Below are 23,825 nucleotides of genomic sequence, written 5' to 3' on the forward strand. Positions count from 1 at the left end.
CCCATCATTAGCATAAAGCCTCATGGGCTGCATGTGCCCATTGGAAAATCAAGCCCCTGACCTTGTGTCTCTATTTTTTGGATGGGAAATTTGAGGATCAGAAAAGGGTGGCATGCTGCTACAGGTGCAAACCTCATATACATGTTTAAATTACCTGAACAAGACCTCACCTTTGACTGAGGCTCTGCCCATAGTCTGAAGCTTCCCCATAAAAGTTGGTGTCCAGGGAGCTGGCCTGTTGAAACAGGAGAAGGTAAGTTTCTCATGAAGTATTTTTTTTTCATGTTCCCTTTGTTGTATTTTTTTCATGCGTTATTTGTATTTTGCTGGATACTTCTCCATTTTGGATACTTATCTTCATTTTCTTCCATTGTCCAGCTTGCTGGAACTTTTCCTTGGTTCCACTTTTACCTCTTTGATTGTAGCCAGAGTATCTCAAACAATGGTTTCACTTCCCATCCCTGCACTGTATTCTTTGCAGTCCCTCTAGGATCCATCCTTTACCAATTCCTCTTCCACATTTACACACCACCACTTGACATCATCCAGACATAGGGTCAGCTTCCACTTTTACCCTGATGACTCAGTTCTACCTTTCTCTTGTCTTTGTGTGTCAGAATATTTCTCCTAAGCTTCCTACAAACTTTCTTTATTCAACAGTTGATGGAGACCCTGGGCTGGATTTTACCAGCCCTGAGGAGGTGGGACTGCTGGGAAAATCCCCCAAAATGGGAGCGGGTCCCAAACCCGCTTCCAGCCAATCTTCCCGGGAGTCGGGTCCCTGATTTGCACAGGAACCCGACTCCTAGCAGCGGGAAGAAGATTATAGCCACTTAACTGCCTGTTAACAGGCAGCTAAGAGGCTTTTTCCAATTTTTCAACTGCTGCTGTGGGACGTCAGGGAATCCCGCCAGGGTAAGTGAGGCATGCTGTGAGTCTGTTGTTATTTGGATGACAGCTGCAGAAGTGGTGTGAAGCATGCAATCAGGTTAGCATCAGAGCTAAGGAAAAGTTGTGAAAGTAATTTTGTGTGTGGTTAGATGTTTCTGTGGGTGACAAGCTGTGAAGTGTTTGTGTAGGCTCATCTCATCGGGAGAAGTGACAGATGGCTTCTGCAATCTCAGCTGCAGCTGCCATCTGTTTTATCCTAAGGAGAGAGTAATTGGAGAGCCTGGGTGAAAGGGCTCACCTTTGGACAGTGCCTGTCAGTGTTTGACAGCACTTCAATGCTATCACTGTCAAATCATCTGTTAAACAAGTGTGGTGCATATGCCTTTAAGAAAACAGGCAGATGAAGCGTCATCAACTGACGTCATTTGACACCGGCTTTCCTTTAATTGGCCGGCAAGCCCGCAGGGCAGGCTTAACAAGGCCAATCAGGGCAAAATAGCGTCTGTTCGTCAGACGTTGCTGGGGGCGGGACTAGAACCCGGAAAACAGCAGTCCCGCCCCAACACGTCTCGCTGAGTAAAATCCAGCCCCTTGAAACTAATGATCATTCTAGCTGTAAGGAAATACTAATTTAAACACCAAGCTAGTTCATTTGCCTCATAGCCTAATGTTAAGTTAGCCTTAATTTCCCATCAACTTCTCTGCCTCTTCCTTCTCCATGTTCCAATGCTCTCCTAGCTAGCCTCCTATCCGTCATCCTCTGTAAACTTGAGTGCATCCAAAAATTCTGCTAATCATATCCTTAGTGCAGAACATCACCTCGCTGACCAATGCCTCAATTTTAAATTCTTATCCTGGTATTTCAACCTCTGCACTTTCTATCTCTGTATCCTGCTCCAGTGAGAGAACCCCTCAATTCTCCATTCCTCTGACTCCCGCATCTTGTGCATCCCCCATCATTGGCACCCGTGCCTTCAACTGCCTAGGCACAACACTTTGGAACTTCCTCCTTAATCCAATATGCCTCTCCACTTCACTCTCCTCCTTTAAGACCCTCCCTAAAACCCATCTTTTTGACTAAGTGCTTCTACATCCTTTTTGTAATATGGAGACAAGAACTATGCACAGTACTCTAAATGTGGTCTAACCAAAGTTTTATATATGTTTAATATAACTTCTCTGCTTGCCTGTGCTTTGATGCTGGCACAAAATGGCTGCTGCACTTGCTTACGTAACAGCAGTTAGTGTCATGAATTGTGTGGCGTGTTTGCAATAGTTCAACACTATATTATATAAACATAAATATTAAGAATTTTTCCTCATCTTCTTTCAAATCTCCAAATACACCATTCTACTCGCGGTTACTCGTCTGTGAAATCAAAAAACCTATTGCAGCATTTCCTTCTCTAAATTACTCTTTCCCACAATCTCAGAAAGTGAAATTACTTGCTCTCCTCATTCCTCCTTTTCTCCTATAATCTACAGGCTTTTAAAACCAAAGATTTACATCACCTAATCAACACCTCTTGATTTATCACACATTCGCTTCTACCCTTTTGAACCTTGGTGATGTTTTGCGTTAAGGAACTGAAAATAGATTGGCCACATTAATAATTTCAAGACCCATGAAAACATGAAGTGAAAATGACTTGTGTATTTGTTTTAATAATTTGTCATAGTTTTAATAACTTTGTAAAGGCTTTGAGACACTAATGTATAACAACAAATTGTGGCAGTGTGAAATAATTAGTCCATTAAACAATATATCTTGCATATGTACATTTAATTGACAAGAAGATAGACAATTAAATAACTTGCACGTTGCAATGTACGTCATGGATCAAATAGGTAGTCTACGTGGGAAAAATTACAGATTACAGTGACCCAAAATGATTGTGCATTACAGCATTAAAGATACACAATTAATATTTGTTTATTACAGCTGGATATCATTTAACAGATTATCGTACACCAAATCTAGATAATGTTTTTTTATAATATTTAACTGTTAATTTAATGCAAAATAATTGTTAACAGTAGAGATTCCCTGCACTGTACCCAGACTTTGCTAATACCACTTATTTATTCCTGTTAATTAGTCAATGGTTAATACACAATATAAATATAACTTAGAACATTCTATTGCCATAATCAAACTAGATTATAAAAAGGAATATACACATATTCACAATATTGATCTGTATTGTGCCAGATACGGAGAAACATACTTTCACAATAATAGTGTAGTTAATCATCACAAAATAATTAGGTAACAGCGAATGAGATGTGTGCTTAGTAGTCAGCACACAAGGGACAATTTTGGCCCAAAATGAAAATGCTAAAACTGATAGATTCTTGAAAAACACATTAAAACTCATGACAAATCTACACCTGTAAGATCATTACTGCCCTTAAATTATAGATATGATGAGTACTTTGTTATTTTTTTCCATGTTATTTATTTTCCATTTCGATTCCCTTAGCTTCGCAAGAGCAGCTTGGCCTCAGAGCAAGGATGAGTTCTGAAGAAATGTAAAACTCTGTTTGCTGGAGGGTTACAGCAGTTCATAGCCAAAAGTTTTTTTTAATAATAACTACCTATGGTATAATCATGACAACAAACATACAGTGTCTGGATTTTGACTAACTAGATAAATGTACATTGAAGACAGAGGTGCGCTCGTGAACATTAACAACAGTCACTGTTCCACCATACTCATTACACTGCAGAATACGGTTTATACAGTCCATAGAGTGAGGAAGAATGGGACCTGTGATCTCTAAACAGTAAGAGTCTATAGGACCAAGGCAACCCTGGACTTTCCCACAAGTATTATCGACCTACAAGAGAGGAAAACAAAAAAAAAATTTGATTATAATTATGTTATATTATATACTATACACAAATTCTAGAGTGTATTCAAAAGCATTAACACATAGGTGGTCATATGCTGATAAAAGACAATAATATAGCAGTAGAGGAAGTAAGGAAATAATTGTGAGCACCATGTCTGGGTCCTTTCCTCCCCACTCAGTCTTCTGAGCTCAAGTTAAATAGGTTCGCTCAAAATCATCGGGGAACCCCACGACGGGCGGAAGAGGGGGTTAAATCAGCAGATTTGCAAAACTCGACCCCAACCTGCAACGAACGCGCCTGCTTCCATTTCAATCGCAGTTGGTTTTATGTAATCAGAGTAACCCGCTCTGGAGTGGCAGGTCCATAATTATAACATCTAATAATTGCAACTCCAATCCTGATACTTTGGCAGTGATTTAAACTTAATGGCTGCGGTAGTCAATAGATCCAGCAGATAAATGTTTTTTTTAAGAGCCCTGCTTATGGGCCAGGAGGAGCAGGAGTGCAATCCCCAGCCCCTCAAGCAAATCATCTGCCGCGATCAGCCGACATCGCCCCCCAAAATTTGCTGGTCCTCCCACCCTCCTGATTGCCGGTACGAACCCCCCGCCCAACCCGCAATGTTTCCCGGTTGGCGGGGACTGTCCCCAACAGTCCCTGGCTACGGCCTTCTATCGGTGGCCAGCCTCTCAATCTAGCCGGAAGCTGGGCAGGTAACAGAGTAAAAAAAATGATAATGAGATCCTGACTTTAAATTCGGCATTTTTGACTAGTGGGGTACCGCAAGGATCGGTCCTAGGACCCCAGCTGTTCACAATATATATTAATGATCTGGACGAGGGAATTGGATGTAATATCTCCAAATTTGCAGACGACACAAAGCTGGGTGGGAGGGTATGCTGTGAGGAGGATGTCGTGAAACTCCAGTACGATTTGGACAGGGCAGAAACATGGCAAATGCACTATAATGTGGATAAATGCGAGGTTATCCACTTTGGTGGCAAAAACAGGAAGGCAGACTATTATTTGAATGGCAATAGATTGGGAGAAGGGGAAGTGCAGAGAGACCTGGGTGTTCTTGTGCACCAGTCGCTGAAGGTAAGCATGCAGGTGCAGCAGGCGGTTAAGAAGGCAAATGGTGTGTTGGCCTTCATAGCAAGAGGGTTCGAGTACAGGAACAAGGATGTCTTGCTGCAGTTGTACAGGGCCTTGGTGAGACCGCACCTTGAGTATTGTGTGCAGTTTTGGTCACCTTATCTGAGGAAGGACGTTCTTGCCATGGAAGGAGTGCAGCGAAGATTCACCAGGCTGATACCTGGGATGGCAGGAATGACGTATGAGGAGAGATTGTGTCGATTGGGCTTATACTCACTGGAGTTTAGAAGATTGAGAGGGGATCTCATCAAAACCTATAAAATTCTGTCAGGCCTGGACAGACTAGATGCAGGAAGGATGTTTCCGATGGTCGGGGAGTCCAGAACCAGGGGTCATAGTCTAAGGATAAGGGGTAAGCCATTTAGGACTGAAATGAGGAGGAATTTCTTCACCCAGAGAGTGGTGAACCTGTGGAATTCTCTGCCACAGATGGCGGAGGAGGCCAGTTCATTAAATATATTCAAGAAGGCGTTGGATATATTTCTTAAGGCTAAAGGGATCAAGGGATATGGGGAGAAGGCAGGGACAGGGTACTGAATTTGGATGATCAGCCATGATCTCATTGAATGGCGGAGCAGGCTCGAGGGGCCGAATGGCCTACTCCTGCTCCTATCTTCTATGTTTCTATGTTTCCCTGTAAATATCAGGGCCATCCTTTTTCCCCCGCAAGTTTCAAGACAACAGCTGACAGAAAACAACATTCCAGGTTCGTACAACTATAATCAAAGCAAGATGGTAATATCTCTTCCCCACACACAAACACACACTCTCACACACCGTTTACCTCAGATTTCTTCTCAAACTAAATCCAATCTTAAAATTAGCATTTTTTTATTACAAAACTAAAAAAAAAAATTTTCAAAAATTGCTTCTACAGATGACTTTTCAGTTAACTTTCTTTGTTTGATCCAGAGACTTAAAAATGTTTTTCAGTTGATACAATAGAAACTTACCTGAAGCAACTGTAAAGATGCTCCAGGGAAGGCCACAGGGCAAAGCAGCGTGGGTGGCAGTCCTCTTTGCACACCCTCTTGTGCAACTATATGTTGCGAGTTCATTAGAAAGGTTATTAAGGATGCTGTATAGGGTCCTTCAACTACAACCAGGAACTTAAGCTGCTTATCCTGATATTGCTGATGCCTGATCAGAATAATTTAAGGAAAATACTTCCTACAATCATGTTGAATATTTAATTATTGTGCTGCTATTGGGTGCGTATTGGAATAGCTTATATTGTACACTTGGCTTCATACATCATGTTGTCATGTAATTTTCTTGTTTACAGCACAGGGAAGAAGCGATCTATGTGACAAGAAACAATGAAAGGACATATTATTGTAGTTGGTCCCACACTGAAGAAAATAGAGTTAATGCATTAGAATGTAGAACATATAGAGTTAATATATCAATAAAACATACATTAGAATGTAGAACTATCACTGGAACATAAAATTGCTGTACAAATAAAGTAAAGTGAACACTGGAATGTGGGAATAATGTACGGGAGAGATACAAGATGAGACAGACTGGAACTAGAGAGAAGCAGGATTAACGGCAGACACAGGAAATCAATAGGTTACCAAGGATGTACAGTAACTAGATGCAGAAAAATATACTGTGTGGTAAATTAACTGGTACAAAGAATGGTATTCATCCTCATTAGCTAAGCTATAGATAGATGTATGTCTACTTATTAGTTTTACCTTACATGGACTTGTTTAACTCTTTTTGTTGTAATTATGTAATGAATAGACGTGGCAGTGGTCAGGTACACCTAGGACCGGAGAGTTTAAAAGGAGAAATTTTGGGCAGCTGTGTGTGTACATACCCAGGAGCATGCATGCAAGATAGAATTGGTCCTGCTTAGCAGACCTTTTGTGTCTCCCAGATTATGTATGATCTGTTCCTTCTGGTCCATTGAAGTTAGCTTGTTTACAGGACTTTACTTTATGACCTGTTTCACTGTTGAATCTTTGACATACCAATAAAGCCTATTAAAAATTACTAAGTTGTGTAGTGTTTTCATCAAGTTCTGAACTAAATTATAAGCATACCCTTTAAGGACAGGTTTAATGATACTTCTTAAAAAAAAAAAACCCGATAGCTGGCTTGGCTGATTAACTCCTGGTATACATACCCATGGTTCTTTGTTCAATAAATGTTTTTAGTTATTGTAGCACTAAAAATAATAATTTACACTTCTAAATACATTTTGCCAACACTCATTTCTATTATCCAAAACTTGATGTCATAAAAAGCACTGGATACATTCCTCACTCAAGTCTTAAAATATGAATCTAAAATAACTCATTATACCAGAATTATATCCCTGAATGTTCGTATAAGTTGCTTGAGTGATGTTGCAGAATAAAATAAAATGTTTTGGTATTGACTCCTTGCTAGAGTACAGTCCTATAGGTTGATTCTTCCTTCCACAGCTCAGAGCACTGAGGCCAGTTGTAGCACCCTTACCACCATCACAACTAAATCAATTCACTTGGCACAATCCAGGATTCAAACCTAGGACCTTAATGACCTACATAGCTCAGCTACTCACGGAATACGTTCAATGAGTACTGATGGAAGCTGTGTTCTGTAAATCTATCTTGGCGTCTAATAAATTATTTATTCTGTTTCACCGCCAATTCCTATAATGTTCAGGAGATTAAGTAATATCTGAACTAAATTATGGGCTCTTTCAGAAATCTGGCATCAGTATTACTCCATTGCATGAATCTCCTTAAAGATGAATATTAATAAGCTAGATACCTACTGCTTTTGCCTCATGTTGACACCTGGCTAGAAAGTAAGCTTCCAGCAACATATTGAAAAGGATACATATAGCATTCTGGCGAGTTTGACGTAGGAATGCCTTCCTGAGGTTCTGTCTTTATGGGTTGAAAAGACTTCTGTGAATGTGAATCAGTCACTGCTTTGTTAACATTTCCTATATTATTTCTATTAAAAAGAGAAAATTAAAATATTACATGTAACATATAGTACATCTGACCAATAAAGAAACTTACCAATTAACTTACTTATATGGTTGTCAATTAGACCAGTCAGTTGAGTTTTGGACCTAGGACCTGGAAGCTCCACATTCAGATACCAGCAGTGTGCTCTCAGCCTTTCATCATTTGGAGCTGTATAAAATGAGTGCCATATAGAAACAGAAGACTCGTATAGTGCCTGCCACAGTATCTGTCTTTTGCCACCTCTGGCTGTTTGGCAATGGAAATGTGCATCAGTGCTACACCTACACATGCATGTCCAAAGAAGACCAACCTCCATGGGCTAATCTGTCTCTCCTTCATGGCTATTAGATACTGTAGATTATAACCTGGAGATTGCAGTTTGGTGTTAAGTTTAACACTAGTGGTATTGTAGTATTATGCAACAACAATTTAGTAAGTGCTGGTTAGCCCTCACAGACTGCCCAAGTCATAAATACTAATATCAATGGACAGAAAATTGTGAAGGCTGTGAATCAAGCATTCAGAGCTCCATGCCCATATTCCTGATATGTGCTCTCATCATATGAAGTTTTGCCCTGGGAGTGTTAAATTGGAAAACTAATCCATTCAAATTTTGGGGTTGCATTTAGTGTTCCACCAGTACCAGATTGGTACATGAGGGCCACCAGGAGTAGGAATAGGCTGCTTGAGACATCAGGTGGCACACAATGTGCACTCTCAGGCTCCCCAGATACCCACGCAATACAACGGATCTATCATACCAGGCATAGTTACTTGGGATTGACACAAGATGTGCCTAAGATGGCTAAAGTTAACAGAGACTGCAACAGAGCTGTGCTATTTCCTTCTGGAAGACTTCCAGACTACAGTTAACATCTGTATAGCACTGTCAGTTGCCAAATTACCTTGGTCTTTAACTTCTAAGTTTCCAGTTTCTTCCAGCTTAGCAACTGGGGGCATCTGTACCGTTAGCCAGTTTGCTGCCCACAGACTTCAGCAATTTCACCTGTGATTATTGCAGCAACACGATAGGGAAACACAATTCTACAAGTATGTTCGTTTACCCAGAGTCCTAGGGCAGGATTTTAATTGTGCCGTGGAGTCGGGATTGGAGGCGTGCGGGGGGGTTAAAATCCCGAAATCAGGGGTCCCGACCCCATCCCGCACCCAAACCCGCCTCCATGCCAGTTTCAAAGGAGGCGGGTACCCGCTCCGCACTGGGACCCGCCTACCCGAGGCGGGAAGGGATCAGTGCCAATTAACTGCCTGTTAACAGGTAGTTAACAGGCAGTTTTTAGCCTAATCCCTATTTTTAATGCTGAAGTGTGGGATTCCCGACTGCTCCAAATCACGCCAAGTTAGAGGAGGCGGGCCGTCGGGTTGAAGGACTTGGAGGGGTCGAGATGTCGGTGTTCAGGTGAGTGATGTGTGCAAAGGTAAGTGTTTGGTGTGTCTAAAGTGATTAAAGAAGTGTAAATTACCTTTTCTTACCTTTTCAGCCTTCCTTTAGATCCCAGGAGTCCCTCATCTCACCGGCACAGAAAGCAGAATGGCTGCGAACTGTCAAAAGTGACAGCCTGCAGCTTTTTGTGCAGGAGAGATTTCTATCTGAGTCTGTGGAGAAGGACTCATGTTAGAAGTAAGACTCAGTGTTTGACAGCTTCAAACAGCTGTCAAACACTGATATTTCATCTGTCAAAAGCTATTGACAGATGAAATTTCAGTCTGTGACGTCACCTGTTGCCGGGTGGCCCTTAATTGGCCTGCTGAGCCCGCTGGGCGGGCTCAACAAGGTCAATCAAGTTAAAATCGCGTGGATTGGCCGCATCTCGATGGAGGCGGGATTACAACCCCAAAAGTTGTAGTCCCGCCTCCAGAGTTAAATTCCTGCCCCTAGTGTCATCAATGCACCTGTGCACATTGCTGTCCCCTGTATGAACTGACAGGGATTTTATTCTCTGAATGTCTATCTGGTATGTGACTAGCAGCACAGAATCATCCTTCAGATATCTCAACCAAACAAATCTCCCAGGGTTTCAAGAGCAACTGTCATCTGCTACATAACTCCACCTTCCAAAGAGGCCTTAGCATGCAGGTCGATGACCAGCATAGCAGAGCAAGAGGGTGAAAATGATAGCAATTACTTAAATGTGCACAAACCACACAGCAAGGTGCCTTCCAACCAGTGCCAGAGCTACATCATTTCTTAAAACTGTAAACCACATCTGTAAAGTAGCTATGTATCAATCACCTTCTCGTACATGTACAGTTATTCAAATACCGTTAATTGACATCTTATGCTGTGCTTCTGTTCTATTGTAACCAATGGCAAATAAAAACTCAACACAATGTTCAAATCAGATGTGATGTATTTATTTTGTCCCATTATTATGTGATGGTTCGTGTCAGAGCTTATTGAGCCCAATTATAAAACAACATGGGGGCTAAATTTGGTTGATTTGCACCTCCCGTTAGTGCCCCAAGAGGGCACTAACGGGGTGCAAATCAACTAGCGCCTGGGCGCAGCACCACTAATGCCTCCTGCGAAATTCAGCGGGAGGTTAGCGGCGGCGCTAACCGTTAACGCCATGTGGCGCTGTGCCGCCGGCAATGACATCATCGCCATGCGCAGCGCTCCACTCGGGCCCCGGCTGTAAGATTGGGTGGCGGCCCCCGACTTACCGCCGGATGCCATGTCCGCCGGGGTCAGGGGGGCCTACCTGTGGTTGGGGCGGGGCTAGTTAAAGGGAAGGTGGCGGGCGGACATTTTTGTTGCTGGCCGCCTGCAGCACCTGCTCCCGTTGCTGTCCCCGGTCCCCGTGAAGCCCCCCCCACCCTGTGGGGTGCCGGCTGCTCTTTCATTTGCCGGCATTCCCAATCTCTGGTGGCCCAGCTGGGCGCCGGGACACACTGTGTCAGGCTCCTCCCCTTTAATAAGGGGAGGAAGGCCTGCAGTACCGCGGCATGACGTGCCGCTGCGCGTGGAGTTGCGGCACGCAGCACCGCGATATTAGCTCGCAGCGCCCCAAGAGGGACGCGAGGCGCTTCCAGTAGCACCCCACCTCCCTCTTTGGGCGTTACCTGGGAAAATCGGCCGTGGGGGCGCTAACTTTTTCGGGGCACTAAAGGCGAAGGTAGGGGCGCTACCCAATTTTTGCTCCCATATCTTCTAATTTAGCATGAGGAACATGAAGGGAATCTACTACTTAAAAAAAATTAAAACATCATAAAAATATTAAATCATAAAACTATGCTGCTCAATAGCAATAGCAGCCAAGATGCCCACTTTGCAATCCTATGTTCATAGATTCAATTTGCAACCACTGCTCTACCATCTTCATTGCTTGACTGAGTTACTAGATAGGATTCTCTATTTTTGTTTCCTTTTCATGGAGGGATTGAGAAAAGATATAGGGGAAGAAATTCAGTATCGCCACGTTTGGGGCGTAATACTCGAGCGGGCGTGAAATTTAGCGCCCGGCGCAAATTATCGCCACCTACTGCTAAATTGACCTGCTTTGCCCCAGGAGGTGCTTGGAGCGCTAAAACAGGCGCTGCACGACTGTCTTAAGGCGCTAAGCCGGAGAAGCGAGGCGCTACCACCGAGGGCGGGCGCAGCGCAGGTGCGGCCAGTTAGCGATTGCACGCAGACACGCTGGCACCGGTCAGCTCTTAAAGGGGAGGTTCGATCTTGGATTGCAGCCACACCCTGCGCATCGGAGCCCTCTCAATGTAATGGAGAAGCCCAACGTTTCCACCCATTGCAGCCCCCATAGTATGTGGCCACTCAAGGTTATGCCAGTGAAAAAGCAAACCAACTACAAAGTTCTGGGCCCAAGCCAAAAGTACCTCTGCGAGTGCTGACTCAATGCAGAAAGCTCTCTCCCTTTGTCTCTCTGCAAATCTCTCTCTCTCTCTCTCTCTCTCTCTCTCTCTCTCTCTCACACAGGAGTGGTCCAAAAATGGCTACCACAAAGAAGCCAGGAAGAGCCCCCTTTAAATAGCAACCACCCCCCAGCCCCACAGCGACTAGGAACCGTTCCAATCAGTCAGTCGCTGGGAGCGCCAGGCAGAAAGGAGGGGGGCGCCACTGAGTTTCCGATTTGGGGCGCCCCAAAGGCGTTGCACCATGAAATGACGTCAGGAGCTGCGTGCGCAGCTGAGCGGGCGTTGTGGTTTTGCGCCGCCGCTAAATGTCCGCTCAATTTCACGAGAAGCGCAGGTCTCGCCACGCCCGGGCGCTAGCCGCCTCGCGCCCCACTTATCGCCCCCTTAAGGCGCTAACAAGTGGCGCAAACAACTGAATTTCTCCCCCATACTGTTCACATTCCATCTCAGGAAAAAGGGGATAATCGACATACTTTTTATGTGGCCTCATCATATTGCTATCTGACAAAAATGCAATGTACACAGTAAATATACAGTAAATGGCAATAAGAAAATATCGAAGCAATTTGACACAGCAAAAAAACAAAACTGTTAACCGTATACTGTGCTACTTACGAGAAAGCTGGCTTAAGATGCACTAACCCACGTCCATCTGGTGAAGAAAGGTTCATGTGTCCATTTTCCCGAGAGTGCTCCACCAAATATGTTGAAAACACAACTTCTGCAAAATATGAAATACATTAATTGGCAAATTGTATTGACAGATTATTTTTTACAGAAATCAAATCTACTAACTATTCCTTTGATCCATTCATCTTCCCTAAAACTACATAATTTTGAAAGTATCATTACTTAATATTTACTCCATTTATAAAGATGCTTGTTCTAAGGATACATCATTACTGGATTATTAGCTTTCATAAATTTTCTGTATTCACATTTTCAAGTTATATTTATGCAATTGTTTCAGTCACGGCTGATGATGATGTGTAAGATCAAAACTGGCATGAAAAACAGTGCCCCTGTTGGCAAGCATGCATCACCAATATTTGTAAGTGCAAAGAATTTTTTTCAATATTTGGCATTTAGAATTTCATTATTAGTACTACTTGACTCCCAAGAGTGCTATTTATTTCAGTGATACTCTGCTCAATTCAAAATGGATTATGTAACAGAAATCATTTACCTGACAATCTCATTGCTTCCAAAACTTCCACACTTGCTGGGTACAACAAGGCTGTAATTGATTCTCTCCTGGATTCCCAAGCAGCCCTGAAGAGCACTGTGAATTGGTATGTACAGATGTAAAAGAAAGGGCAATGACCAGACTGAAGAAGGTCAAAGAGTGAGCTAAATGTCGACAACCTAGAATAGAATTTACAGATTTCAATATGTGAAAAACTAAAACAAGTTTAAAAAAGGTAAAAAGATTTCGTATTCTTTTGGCCAGAAACACTCACACTCTTAAGTTTCGAATGAAATGTCTATTTCCTTCCCATGAAGAAAAAATTCCTTTGTAAATATTACAAGTTTACCATGTTCACAGCCCAAATTCTGAAAATCACCTTGAGCATGATTTTTATTCCACAATCACATGCATTTTGGGTGGCCTGGGGAATGTATATGTTGTGATGGTCATGGTTATGTGGGACAGGCTAGATGGAGCAGTGGGTCTTTTCCTCTCCGTCACTTTTGTATGTTCATATAGAGGCAAGGAAGGCCATGGGCCCATCCTACTTCATCCATCCAGAAAAAGCTATTCCCATCACAGCATCCAGCAGTTTCTTAAATGATTTCAAGATTTTAGCCTCTACTACCCTACCCAGAACTCCATTCCAGTCATTGTGAGTGAAGAATGACTTGACGTCAGTCCTAATTTCAGTAATCATCATAAAAAAGAATAATGGTGGCATTGAACATTTTATGTTTTGAGTAGTCTTCTTCTAAAAGTAAAAAAATTCAGGAAAATTTAGAACAGAAAATTATTACTAATATATACATTATGAGCATCGAGAAACACTCAAGATAAGTGAAAGTTGTGTTAAGTAAATAATCTGCATGGCACAAGCTCTGTAGCTATTCTAATTTTTGCTCACAAAATGATTTGACTCTGTTCCATATGCATTTCATTCACAGATGAGCACACATTTCTGAAACTGAAAACGGCAGAGAAAGAATAATGTACTAAATGCATTTTTTCAGAACTAAATATTAGGGATCGACTGATTTGATGTGCTTTTCACTGCATGTTGTTTCTCAGTTGGTTATTATTGACTTACCAGTCTTTCATTAAAATATTCTGTATCTTGCAATCCGGGGACCATTGTAAGCCATCATCAACTGATACACTGTTAACTCCAATTCTTGGAAAAAGCTGCAACCAGGGCAGCCTGGGGTACATCCAGTATCTCATATTCTGCTGAAAGGCACACTTTAAAGTAGGGCTATCATCAGGTTCCTGAATTGGTAAACATAAACAAAATCAAATTAAAACAAAGGCATCTTTTACTCTGTACAAAAAAAATAAAGGTTTGCTATGATTATTAGTAGAGGTGAACAGTAAAGTAGACCAGACTAGGTCAAGTATGCCAGGACAGTCTCCATTCATCATGTAGTGTATGTACCTTTAAGGGGAGAACTACTTTTTACAGCTCCTGTATACTGTAGTACCGGCAGTGACCACACCTGTATATAAACCCTGAGTAGGGATCTGTACTGTTAGTTTTAGAGTAACCCTCATCCAGTAAACACCTGTTGATTGTTCCTCTGCAGTCTCTGTCTATTTATTGAAGGACACCATACATCAAGATTCACAGATTTAACATTGGCGACGAGTCGATTTGAACCTACCTGCAACTCTGCAGAAGGCGGCCGATTCCAGGGGCACGGGCGTCGACCATCTGGCAGAGACTCCAGCGAGACGGGCTGGCAGCAGGTACGGCGCAGACCCTTCCCGGACGGCGGCGGCTGGAGCCGACCGACGGCACAGGGGAAGGCCGAGCAGCATCGACGGGGTAAGAGAGGGTAAAGCGCACAGGGCGCAGCCGGGGTTCAGGACCGAGCGGCGTCAACGAGAGAGGCGCGCAGGAAAACGCGCAGAGCGCGGCCGGTGTTCAAGGGCTGAGCAGCGTCCGCGGGGGAAGAAAGAAAAGCGCGGGAGATGCCATTTGAGCCACAGCGGAGAAGGAGGGAGAGCGTGGGAGACGCCATTTTTGAGCCGCAGCGGAGAAGAAGGGAGAGCGCGGGAGATGCCATTTTTGAGCCGCAGCGGAGAAGAAGGGAGAGCGCGGGAGACGCCATTTTGAACCACAGCGGAGAAGGGAGAGCGCGGGAAGACGCCATTTTTAGCCAGTCTAACCACACCCAGGGATGTCGAAGAGTGGCAGTGTCACAGCATTCGACAATGAAGTCGAAGATTGGGCGACATATGTAGAACGCATAGAAGTGTACTGCAAGGCGAATGAAGTGCCAGATGCCAGGAAAGCACTGGTATTGTTGAATTCCATGGGTGCAAAAACGTATGGCTTACTGCGAAACCTAGTAACCCCAGAGAAGCCAGTGGAAAAGGATTTTGAAAGCATAGTGGCAATCCTACAGGACCACTTAAACCCCACACCGCTGCTGATAGCAGAAAGATTTAAGTTTCACAAAAGGAACCAGCATAAAGACGAAAGTAATGCCGAGTATTTAATGGAACTGCGCAAGCTATCGAAACACTGCCAGTTTGGAACGGGACTAGCAGATACTTTAAGGGACAAGTTTGTGTGTGGGCTTCAAAGTGAAGGAACCCAGAAACGGCTTCTATCAGAAAAGGATCTTACGCTGGACAAGGCTTTCAGCATGGCAGTGTCACACGAAGCAGCCGCACGGGGCGCTGCAGAGATACAACGGAGACCGCAAGAATATGGCACAAATTAAATGTCATATGGAGCAGTGAAGTGTTATTGCTGCGGCAGAACAACACATGGCCATAAGGATTGTTGGTTCAAGGACCAAGTGTGCAGACAGTGTGGAAAAGTAGGACACAAAGCAAGAGTCTGCAGGTCGGGAAAGAAAACCAGCAGCAAGAAATCTCCACAGGAGAAGTACATAAGGTGACGGAGAGTAGTTCAGACGAACAGAAAAGTGATACAGACTCCGGAAGCAAGGAGCTGGGTTGTCTGAAACTACATAATGTAATCAAAATGGAGGATCACCAAACTATCTGGGTCACGCTCAAGATAGACGGAGTCCAAGTGAAAATGGAATTGGACACAGGATCAGCCCTAACAGTCATAAACCGAAGGGACTACAAGCGGCTATTCTCACATATACCCTTGAGAGATACAGAGATTGTCTTGAAGACGTACACGGGGCAAAAAGTCTACCCCAAAGGAAAAATAAGGGTGAACGTTATATATAACGGCAAGGAAACACCAAAAATGGACCTATATGTATTGCCAGATGGAGTACCACCACTACTAGGACGTGAATGGATCCGGAAGATACAGTTAGATTGGCAGTCCATACAAGCACTGACTGTAGATGCCAAAAAGGATGACGACGTCACACCTGGACGACTGTCAAAAATGCTAACTGACGCACAAGAAGTGTTCCAGGAGGGACTCGGAACACTAAAAGGCATAACAGCGACGATTAAAATAGAGGAAAATGCAAGCCCAAAGTTTTTTTTAAGGCCAGACCGGTACCTTATGCGATCCGCCCAGCCGTCGAAGCAGAGCTGGAAGGTTCGGAACATTCAGGAGTACTGTCCAAAGTGGACTGGAGCGAGTGGGCTACACCCATCGTTCCTGTAATGAAGAGGTCGTTGAGTAATACGCCTGGGGAACCAAAGAAGGTTCGCATCTGTGGGGACATTAAGGTGACAGTGAACCCAGTCCTTCACACGGTACAATATCCGCTTCCGCGGATTGAAGATATTTTCGCCTCGCTATCTGGAGGAAAACGCTTCACTAAGATTGATCTGGCCCAGGCGTACCTGCAAATGGAGGTAGAAGAAGCCTCGAAACAGTACCTCATGATCAACACTCATAAAGGTCTCTACCAATACAACCGGCTGGTGTTCGGGGTAGCATCGACTCCGGCTATTTGGCAAAGGGCAATGGATCAAGTCCTGCAAGGGATTCCAGGGACCCAGTGTTATTTGGATGACATCCTGGTCACGGGCGAAAATGACAGTGATCACCTCGCCAACCTGGAGCAGGTGCTCACTAGATTGAAGGAATATGGGCTCCGAGCTAATCGCCACAAATGCGAGTTTTTCCAGAAGCAGATCTCGTATTGTGGCCACGTTATTGATGAAGAGGGGTTGCATAAGTCCCCAGACAAGAGTGAGGCAGTAGTCAAGGCTCCAGCACCGGAAAATGTGTCACAACTGAGGTCGTTCCTCGGGCTGGTGAACTACTACCATAAGTTCTTGCCGAATTTGTCTACAGTACTACAACCACTGAACACCCTACTGCAAACGGGGGTACCATGGAAGTGGAATGACGAATGTAAACGAGCTTTCCAGAAGTGCAAAGAATTGATCACATCAAAAGAGGTGTTGGCTCATTTCAACCCAGCACTACCAATTCGGTTGGCGTGTGATGCATCACCCGATGGTATTGGAGCGGTGCTGTCGCACAAATTCCTGGACGGCTCGGAGAGGACAGTAGCCTTTGCGTCTCGGTCACTAACCTCAGCCGAGCGTAACTACGCCCAGATTGACAGGGAGGCCCTCAGCCTAGTGTGGGGAGTGAAAAAGTTCAACCACTATCTGCACGGGCAGAAGTTCACCTTGCTGACTGACCACCAACCACTTGTCTCCATCTTTAATCCAAAGAAGGGCGTTCCGGTGATGACTGCGCAACGGCTACAAAGATGGTCCCTTTTTCTAGGGGCGAACCAATATGAAATAGAGTATAAGGGCACGAAATAGCATGGAAACGCTGATGGGCTATCACGCCTGCCACTGCCTACTGCGGAGGAAGCACCAGCAGTGGACCCTATCGAAATATGTTATTCGACTATAATTGAACGCTTGCCAGTAACTAATGCGGATATAGAGGAGACCCGAAATGACCCGACACTGTCTCGGGTATATGACTTGACGGTGAAGGGATGGCCAACACATGGTGACTCACTGTTGCCAGCATTCTCATCCAGAAGAGAACAGCTGTCAATATGCCAGGGGACCTTGGTGTGTGAATCCCGAGTGGTAATTCCACCCAAGTTAAAGGAGAGAGTGCTCAATGAGCTTCACGAAGGCCATCTGGGAGGGGTGAAAATGAAAAGCCTTGCTAGGGCTTATGTGTGGTGGCCGGGGATCGATCAGCAAATCGAGGACCTGACAAAGAGCTGCTCAGGATGCCAGAAGGTCCAAAATGCACCACCACATGCCCCTCTACACCCATGGGAGTGGCCCTCCTCTCCATGGCAACGGGTGCATATTGATTTTGCTCATGGACTCAATGTTTTTAATAACCGTGGATGCGCACTCAAAATGGCCTGAGGTGATCAAAATGTCCTCCACCACCACGGAGAAAACGATTGCAGTCCTACGGACCATCTTTGCCAGGACGGCTTGCCAGAGCAGATTTGCTCTGATAACGGACCACAGTTTGTGTCCGAAGAGTTTCGGAAATTTATGAAAAGGAATGGGGTAAGGCATTACACATCCGCCCCGTATCATCCAGCCACAAATGGATTGGCTGAGAGGTTCGTACAAACCTTTAAAAAGGCAGTAAGGGCGATGTGCGATGACGACATTCCACTGCAGCATAAGGTGGACAATTTCCTGTTAGCCTACAGAAATGCGACACATGCAGTCACCAACCAGACCCCGGCCATGATGTTCTTTAACCGAAGGTTGAGATCTCGTCTGGATTTGCTCAGACCAAATGTACGAAGAGATGTTGAGAATAAGCAATTCCAGCACATCAATGAGAAGCCGACAAGGAGCTTCAATGTAGGGCAACCAGTCTTGGCCCGCGACTACCGAACAGAGAAATGGCAACCAGGAACGATATGCACACGGCAGGGGCCACTAATGTACACAGTGGATGTTGGGGAGAACATTGAGAGACGCCACGTCGACCAGATCCTAGAGTCACAGGAACGAGTCAACCCCATGTCTCGCGTACCTGGTGATGAACCCGACATACAGGTAGCATCTACCCCAGAAACAGTAGCATCGGAAGCTGATGAACCAACCGACGACAGGGGGCCAGAATCGCCTCCGCACCAAGAGCAAGACACTCAGGAAAGGCGCTATCCAGAAAGGATCAGGAAGCCGCCCCAAAGACTGAATTTATAAATGGACTGTTTTCAGTTAATGTTGCATGTTACAAGTGTTAATTGTTAAATGAATGTTATGGTACTGTTAATCTAAAAGGGGAGGAATTGTAGTGTATGTACCTTTAAGGGGAGAACTACCTTTTACAGCTCCTGTATACTGTAGTACCGGCAGTGACCACACCTGTATATAAACCCTGAGTAGGGATCTGTACTGTTAGTTTTAGAGTAACCCTCATCCAGTAAACACCTGTTGATTGTTCCTCTGCAGTCTCTGTCTATTTATTGAAGGACACCATACATCAAGACTCACGGATTTAACACATCGTGCTAATTTTTTAACAAGAGAAAATATAATTAAAAATTAAACTTTGCAGTGACAGTGCAGTGAGCAAGCAAGGCAATTTACTTTCTTACAAGAGTATGATCAGTAGAAGTTTAAACTTTTTGTGCACATGCAGGAAACCAGTATTTCCCTTTTTGTGTGAATCTAATTGTCATTGATATTTGTATCTGCAGAAATGGAGAGAAAGATAGGATAAAAATCATGTCCAGATTGTTTTTAATTCAGTTACATGTAGCAATTTTCATTTGGAGTAAACATTACTTATTATTAATTTTAGGTTGGTCTCCCTGCCAGTGAGATGTGCTAAGGTTCCCATCGAGTGACAAGTTGTAGGCTCCCTTATTTTTTCCCCCCAGTCTAAACCATCTTCATTGATAAGGAGTGAGGGTCCAACCTACAGAAATCTCAAATCAATTGTGCCCTTTAGTCAGCCCCTCCCAGGGGTTACTTTTATTCCACTGCAAGCCATCATTAGCCAATTCAATGTAGAGAAATTCAAAGTGCTTCACATGGGGACAAAAAATCCAGGATGCGACTATTACTTTCTTTCCATTAAAGTAACGTGCATAGAAAATGAAAGAGATCTGGGGGTCCTAATTGACAATAAATTTAAATTATCGCAATGTTGGAGTCGACAGAAATCAACAGGCTGAGACTTTTCTTTAAGCAAAAACAAAACGTGTCTTAATCAATCTCCACGAGGTCTGAAGGCTCAGCCCCGTGCAGGGGCGATGACGTCATCACGCAACCGACGTCATCACGTTCCCAACGCTCTTAAAGGGACCCTGCACCAATAACCCAACCCAGCATGTACATATCACAACATTGCTATACAAGGTGAATTATGTTTAGGTACATATAACAGCATTGGCTATACATTGTGTTATTGTCCCTATGTGGTCTCCGCCACATACATCCCCCCAGAATTCACTAGTACTGGCAATGTCAGTCGTTGGGGAGGGGGGGGGGGGGGCAGATCATATGGTTGGAACGGCTCCTCAATTCCGGGGTGGGGACCGGGGGGTTTGTCGGAGGGACCTCGGGCGCTCGGTGGTGGATTGAGGGTGTGGAAACCGGAGGTCGGCCCCGTCTCGGGGGCTGTGCCAACTCAACAGGTCGGCCCAGATCCAGGTGGACCGGCTTAAGACGGTCCACGGAAATGCAGTCCGGCTTACCGCCAACATCCACGACGAAGGTCTTGTCCCCGGTTTCCAGGACGCGGAATGGTCCATCGTAGGTGGCTGAAGGGGTCCCCGGTGGGCGTCGTGGTGGACGAAAACGTACTCCGCCGCACGAAGGTCGAGTGGAACGTGGGACTGCGGGAGGCCGTGCTGTGATGTGGGCACCAGAGCAAAAACCTTGGCGTTGTCCAGAAGGTCGGACCGCTGACGGGCTGTGGACCAAGGCTCCGTTGCGTTGGGGACGAAACCCCCGTGAACCCACAGCCGCTGTCCGTAGATGAGCTCGGCGGATGAGGATTGGAGGTCCTCCTTGGGAGCGGTCCCGAGTCCCAGCATGACCCACGGGAGTCTGTCAATCCAGCTGTCGTCCCAGAGGCTGGACCGGAGCGCGGCCTTCATGGAGCGATGAAACCGTTCGCACAGTCCGTTAGCCTGAGGGTGATATGCTGTGGAGTCTCAACCCGAGGCCTCAGGCGACAGCATTCCAGAGCTCTGACGTGAACTGGGGCCCCCGGTCGGAGGAAATGTCAGATGGGGCGCCGAACCGGGCGACCCAAGTGCCGATGAACGCCCGAGCCACATCGGCAGCTGTCGTTGAAGACAGCGGGACAGCTTCCGGCCATTGGGTGGTTCTGTCGACCATTGTGAGGAGGTGGGTGAACCTGCGGGAGGGCGGCAGGGGCCCCACCAGGTCCACGTTAACGTGGTCGAACCGCCTCTCGGGCACCGCGAAAGGCGCCAATGGGGCCTTAGTATGGCAATGTACTTTCGAGCGTCGGCATACCACGCAGGTGCTGGCCCAGTCGCGAACGTCTTTCCTGAGCCCATGCCAGACGAACTTGGCCGCCACCAGCTTCTGTGACGGCTTCCTGCCTGGGTGGGAAAGATTATGGACGGCGTCGAATACTTGCTGCCTCCACCCTTCGGGCACGACGGGACGTGGCTGCCCAACGGAGATGTCGCACAGGAGTGTGGTGCCGGCAGCGTCGAACACGACGTCTGCTAGTTGAAGGCCCGTGACCGCCATCCTGTAGGCCTGGACGTCCGGGTCGGAGGCCTGGTCGGCTGCCATGCGGGTGTAGTCGATGCCGAGGTGCACGGCGCTGGCGACGGCTCGGGATAGACAGTCGGCGATGGGGTTGTCTTTCCCAGCCACATGCTGGATGTCCGTTGTAAACTCCGAAATGAAGGCCAACTGGCGTTGCTGACAGGCCGATCACGGCTCGGAGGCTTTGGCCATGGCGAAGGTCAACGGCTTGTGGTCCACGAACGCCGTGAACGGGCGGGCCTCCAGCAGGAAACGGAAGTGTCGGACGGCGAGGTAGAGGCCGAGAAGCTCACGATCAAAGGTGCTGTACTTCCACTCGTTGGGGTGGAGCTGTCGGCTGAAGGCGAGCGGCTGCCAGGCGCCGTTGACCCAAAGTTCATGGACGGCGCCGACCGCATAGTCCGAGGCATCGGTGGTGAGAGCAATCGGCGCATCGGGCAATGGATGCGCCAGCATGGTCGCGTTAGCCAGGGCCCTTTTCATGTCTGTGAAAGAATTGGCCATCTCATCAGACCAGTTGACAGCGAGTTTGTCAGGCTTGCCTTTGAAGGCCTTGTAAAGGGGCCGCATAAGCTGGGCTGCTCGGGGGATGAAACGATGGTAAAAGTTCATCATGCCCAAAAACTCCTGCAGGGCCTTCACGGTGAGGGGTCGCGGGAAGTCCATCACGGCCTCCACTTTCGATGGGAGTGGCTCCGCCCCGTCCTTCGTGATGCAGTGCCCAAGAAAGTCAATTGAGGACAGCCCAAACTGGCACTTGGCCGGGTTGACGATTAGGCCGTGTTGGCTGAGTCATTCGAAAAGAGTCCGGAGGTGGGACACATGTTCCGTCCTGGAGGTGCTGGCGATGAGGATGTCGTCCAGGTATACGAACAGCAACGTCAGGTCCCGTAACACGGTGTCCATTAGGCGTTGAAAAGTCTGTGCGGCGTTTGAGGCCGAATGGCATGCGGAGAAATTCGAATAGCCCGAATGGAGTGATCACCGCAGTTTTCGGGACGTCCTGCAGCCGGACGGGGACCTGGTGATAACCCCGGGCGAGGTCCACTTTCGAGAATACCACTTTCCCGGCCAGGCGGGCGAAAAAGTCCTGGATGTGTGGAATCGGATAGCGGTCGGGGGTCGTCGCGTCGTTGAGGCGCCAGTAGTCTCCGCACGGGCGCCACCCGCCGCCTGGTTTCGGGGCGATGTGGAGGGGCGAAGCCCACGGACTGTTTGACCGGCGGATGATGCCGAGGCGCTCCATGGTGTCGAACTCGGCTTTGGCGATAGCGAGCTTCCCCGGGTCAAGGCGCCGAGCGAGGGCGTAGACGGGCGGTCGAAATGTGGTGTACTACCCAGTGTTTAGTGGCGGCGGACGAGAACGTGGGTTTCGTAAGGTCTGGGAACTGGGCAAGGAGGCGGTAAAACTCGGAGGCCGAGAGTGCGCTGGACAACTGTGTCGTGCTGGATCCGCTGAGGGAACACGGGAGCGAGCTGAAGGTTTCCGCGTTGATGAGACGTCGGTTCTTGACGTCCACCAAAAGGCCATTGGCGTAGAGGAAGTCAGCACCGAGAAGGGGGGTGGACACTTTTGCTGTGACAAAGTCCCAGGTGAACCGTTGCCCGCCAAAACAAAGCGCCATGTTCCGTTTCCCGAAAGTGCGGATGGAACTGCCGTTGGTGGCTTCGAGGACGGGGCCGTGGTTCCCCCCTTGAATGTCTATGGTTGACGCGGGCAGGACGCTCACCTGGGCGCCCGTGTCGCAAAGGAAACGACGTCCGGAGTTGGTGTCTGTAATAAACAACCAACTGCCTGAACAGCCGACAGCCATCGAGTGGTCTTTAGTTTGCTTCGACGCGGGAAAACTGCACGGGGGCCGGCACTTCCTGGCTTTGGGGCCAAACTGCACATGGTAAAAGCAGAGGCTTGAGGGTTGCCGCCGTTGGGCTGCATCAGTGGGGGCAGGGCTCCGCGTGGCCGCGCAGTACTGTTGCCCGGCAGAGAAAAATTTGTCGGCCTCCTTGGCCAGGTCGCGGAAGAGTTGGCTAACGCCGACCGTACCTGACCTGGCAGCTGTTGGAGGAACAGTTCCTTGAAGAGGAAGCACGACGTGTGTGTGCCCAGGAGGGCCAGCATGTGGTCCATCAGCTCCGAGGGCTTGGAGTCACCAAGCCCGGGTAGACAGAGAAGCCGGCGTGCGCATTCGGCTTCGGCGAGTCCGAAAGT

At 46.6% G+C, this 23,825-nt stretch overlaps 1 protein-coding gene across 2 annotated transcripts in view; it reads right to left on the minus strand.

Annotated features, from left to right (window-relative positions):
* Positions 1–2,657: 2,657 nt before the first annotated feature.
* The window catches only part of LOC147112613 (protein downstream neighbor of Son-like), a 53,605-nt gene continuing 32,437 nt past the window's right edge, over positions 2,658–23,825 (minus strand). For both annotated transcript variants that reach the window (XM_085997040.1, XM_085997041.1), the window contains exons 4-9: positions 14,046–14,224; positions 12,953–13,131; positions 12,382–12,487; positions 7,742–7,861; positions 5,857–6,043; positions 2,658–3,732 (exon numbers count right to left, since the gene is read on the minus strand). In XM_085997040.1, the coding sequence (XP_085853166.1) occupies positions 3,535–3,732; positions 5,857–6,043; positions 7,742–7,861; positions 12,382–12,487; positions 12,953–13,131; positions 14,046–14,224 (969 nt within the window). In that variant the 3' untranslated portion in view covers positions 2,658–3,534. The remainder of the gene's footprint in view (positions 3,733–5,856; positions 6,044–7,741; positions 7,862–12,381; positions 12,488–12,952; positions 13,132–14,045; positions 14,225–23,825) is intronic.

This window comes from Somniosus microcephalus, chromosome 9, assembly GCF_052327205.1.
Source record: "Somniosus microcephalus isolate GS21.2 chromosome 9, FLI_Smic_1.0, whole genome shotgun sequence".
Taxonomy (NCBI): domain Eukaryota; kingdom Metazoa; phylum Chordata; class Chondrichthyes; order Squaliformes; family Somniosidae; genus Somniosus; species Somniosus microcephalus.